The sequence below is a fragment of the Propithecus coquereli genome, unplaced genomic scaffold (assembly GCF_000956105.1).
Source record: "Propithecus coquereli isolate 6110/MARCELLA unplaced genomic scaffold, Pcoq_1.0 Scaffold83, whole genome shotgun sequence".
NCBI classification, from domain to species: Eukaryota; Metazoa; Chordata; class Mammalia; order Primates; family Indriidae; genus Propithecus; species Propithecus coquereli.
The window spans coordinates 8,080,876-8,083,495 of NW_012154507.1; the positions used below are offsets into that span (position 1 = coordinate 8,080,876).

At 38.9% G+C, this 2,620-nt stretch overlaps 1 protein-coding gene across 1 annotated transcript in view; it reads left to right on the forward strand.

The window, feature by feature from the left end:
• Positions 1 to 2,620, forward strand: part of POLE2 (polymerase (DNA directed), epsilon 2, accessory subunit) — a 32,810-nt gene that overhangs the window by 21,187 nt on the left and 9,003 nt on the right. Inside the window, exon 12 of the mRNA XM_012663755.1 lies at positions 1,698 to 1,870. Within this exon, the coding sequence (XP_012519209.1) occupies positions 1,698 to 1,870 (173 nt within the window). The remainder of the gene's footprint in view (positions 1 to 1,697; positions 1,871 to 2,620) is intronic.

The window sequence follows — 2,620 nt, forward strand, 5'->3', positions numbered from 1 at the left end:
TGGCAGCACGGCAACCCGAATTTTCATCTGGTAACGACCATACTGCAGTGATTGCCCACCTTTGGCAGGGCATGTAGTGTCCCCTGGTTTATGTCAGCTTACTGCCGCTTTGATAAGTTATCTTACTGGACACTGTAAGCACTTGAGTGTGCTACCTCTAGGAGAATTAAGTAGTTGCCTTCTAACCATGAGATTCTGTGATGATGGTGATTTCAAAGAGAGTTAAGGATTTTAGTCCTTGTATACCTGTATAAATTCAGGGTACAAAGGCAACATTTTTTCTTGCTGGGTGTCAGTGGCAGGGCAGCCTTTGCAGAGCATTTCCTCTTCCTGTTGAAGTAATCAAGGGAAAGGTGCTGATCATGCTAAGGAAAACACAAGCCCTTATCAAGCCAGCTTACCTATAATTGAGTGCTTTTGGTGTAGTTTGTGGCTTTTTACAATATACTGGCTTTTTTTGGAATATATTTAGAGCAAAACTGCTGTGGTCTTGCTGTTGCATTTTATACAAGTTTCAAAATTACTACTTTGGAATGACAGGTATAATTGAGGTGGGTGGCCATGAGTATTACTACTCATTTCTCTTTAGCCAACAGAGTTCATCACTGTACTGTTCCAAATAATTTTCCATTTAAATTATGCCATTTTTCTCTAAATCCAACTGTTTAGTGTGTGCTTAGTACACCAAAGGACTGGCATGAGGTGTCATAAAGTACATTAAAATAAAATAATTATTTTATTCCTGTTAGGATTTCAAATTACTTTTCTCTTATAATGGCTTCAAAATATAAAATTCAGAAGGTTACATTCTGAGGGCAGTTGGTGGATTCAGCAACAAATATTTTACTAAGTACTTTTTAATGTGTAAAATACTGGTTTAGGGAGACAAACAAGTATTATATAAATAGGTCTACACAGTGGTCCCATCCTAAAGGGATTTACACTGACTTAATGCCTTTACCACCATTGCACAGTTAATACAAACACTTTTTTTAGGATACACTCTTACTGGGTCTTCACTAGCATCTTTCTAAGTCTTTTACTAGTACAGGGCATGTGACTTGTGTTTTCTGAGCCCAAGGTGTTAGAGTTTATAGAATTCCTAGAATACTTCTTTTTTTCAAATTGGACAGTTTAGGAAAATAGGTACCATCAATCCTTCCTCTTATATTCCATGAACCAAGGATGAACTATGTTAGTGAGACTTTTCTGAGCTTTAATTGCTCAAGATTCAGCTTAGTAGGTGTCTCTTCCTGTGATGCTCTAGTTCTGCAGTCCCTAACCCCAGGCTGCAGCCCAGCACTGGTTAGTGTCCTGTTAGGAACCGGGCCACAGGTCACTGCCTGAGCTCCACCTACCACCTCCCACTGCCCCCGTCCCCACCTGTCCCCCATCTGTGGAAAAATTGTTTTCCATGAAACTTAGGAACCAGGAGCCGCAGAGCGGGAGGTGAGTGGAGGACGAGCAAGCGACGTTTTATCTGTATTTACAGCTGCTCTGCTCCCCATCACTTGCATCACCCTGAGCTTCACCTCCCCAGTGTGTTTGCTTTTTAAGTGTTACAAATAGTACATTTTCATCTATTTACACTGGAAAATAACTTCATTAGATACAAAGAAGCTAAATTTGTAAAATTATTAGAAAAAGATCTCCAATAGAATATAGGATGGACGATAATAATTTTTATAATTACCTAGGGCATACTATGGAAATACTAATTTTTTTGGAGGGCCTTCTAATACATCTGTGAAGATTTCTGCAAAACTAAAACAACTAGAAGAGGAGAATAAAGATGCTATGTTTGTGTTTATATCTGATGTTTGGTTGGACCAGGTAGAAGTATTGGAAAAACTCCACACAATGTTTTCTGGTAGGTATTTTTTTTCCCTACTCTTTCTTGAACTCTTATGATGGTTCATGTCTTAAAACTAAATTCCTTTTTAAAATGTATCTTTTTGAGTATTCTGTTTTTTTAAAAGAACATTGATTTAGCAATGAGATATTTTAAATAGGATTTCATTTTAAAGACTTACGTTTTTATATTTTTAAAAAACCGTGTATTCATGATAAATAAGAATTAGTCCTGCAGTGCATGGTGCTCACATTTGTCATTTCAGCACTTTGGGAGGCTGAGGTGGGAGGATTACTTGAGCCTAGGAGTTTGAGACCAGCCTGGGTAACATGGCAAGACCTATGTTTTAAAAATTTAAAAATTAGCCTGGTGTTGTGGTGCACACCTGTACTCCCAGCTACTTGGAAGGCTGAAGCAGGGGGATTGCTTGAGCCCAGGAGTTCCAGGCTGCAGTGAGCTGTGATTGCACCACTGCACCCCAGCCTGGGCGGCAGAGTGAGACCCTGTCTCTTAAAGAAAAAAAGGAATTAGTCCTAAGTATAGTATAAGGGAATGGATAAGAGCTTGGGCTTTGTCGTCTTACAGAACTGGGTTTAAGTGCCAGCCTAATATCTTGGGCAGGTGACTTAACCTAAATCTCAACTTACACGGATGTACTGAGAGTTAATTCAGCCTGCCTGGCACATAGTAAACTGTGCTCAATAAATGGGCACTATTATTACTATTATTTTAATAATAACTTATTATTAAAAACTCATGGTTGGCCAG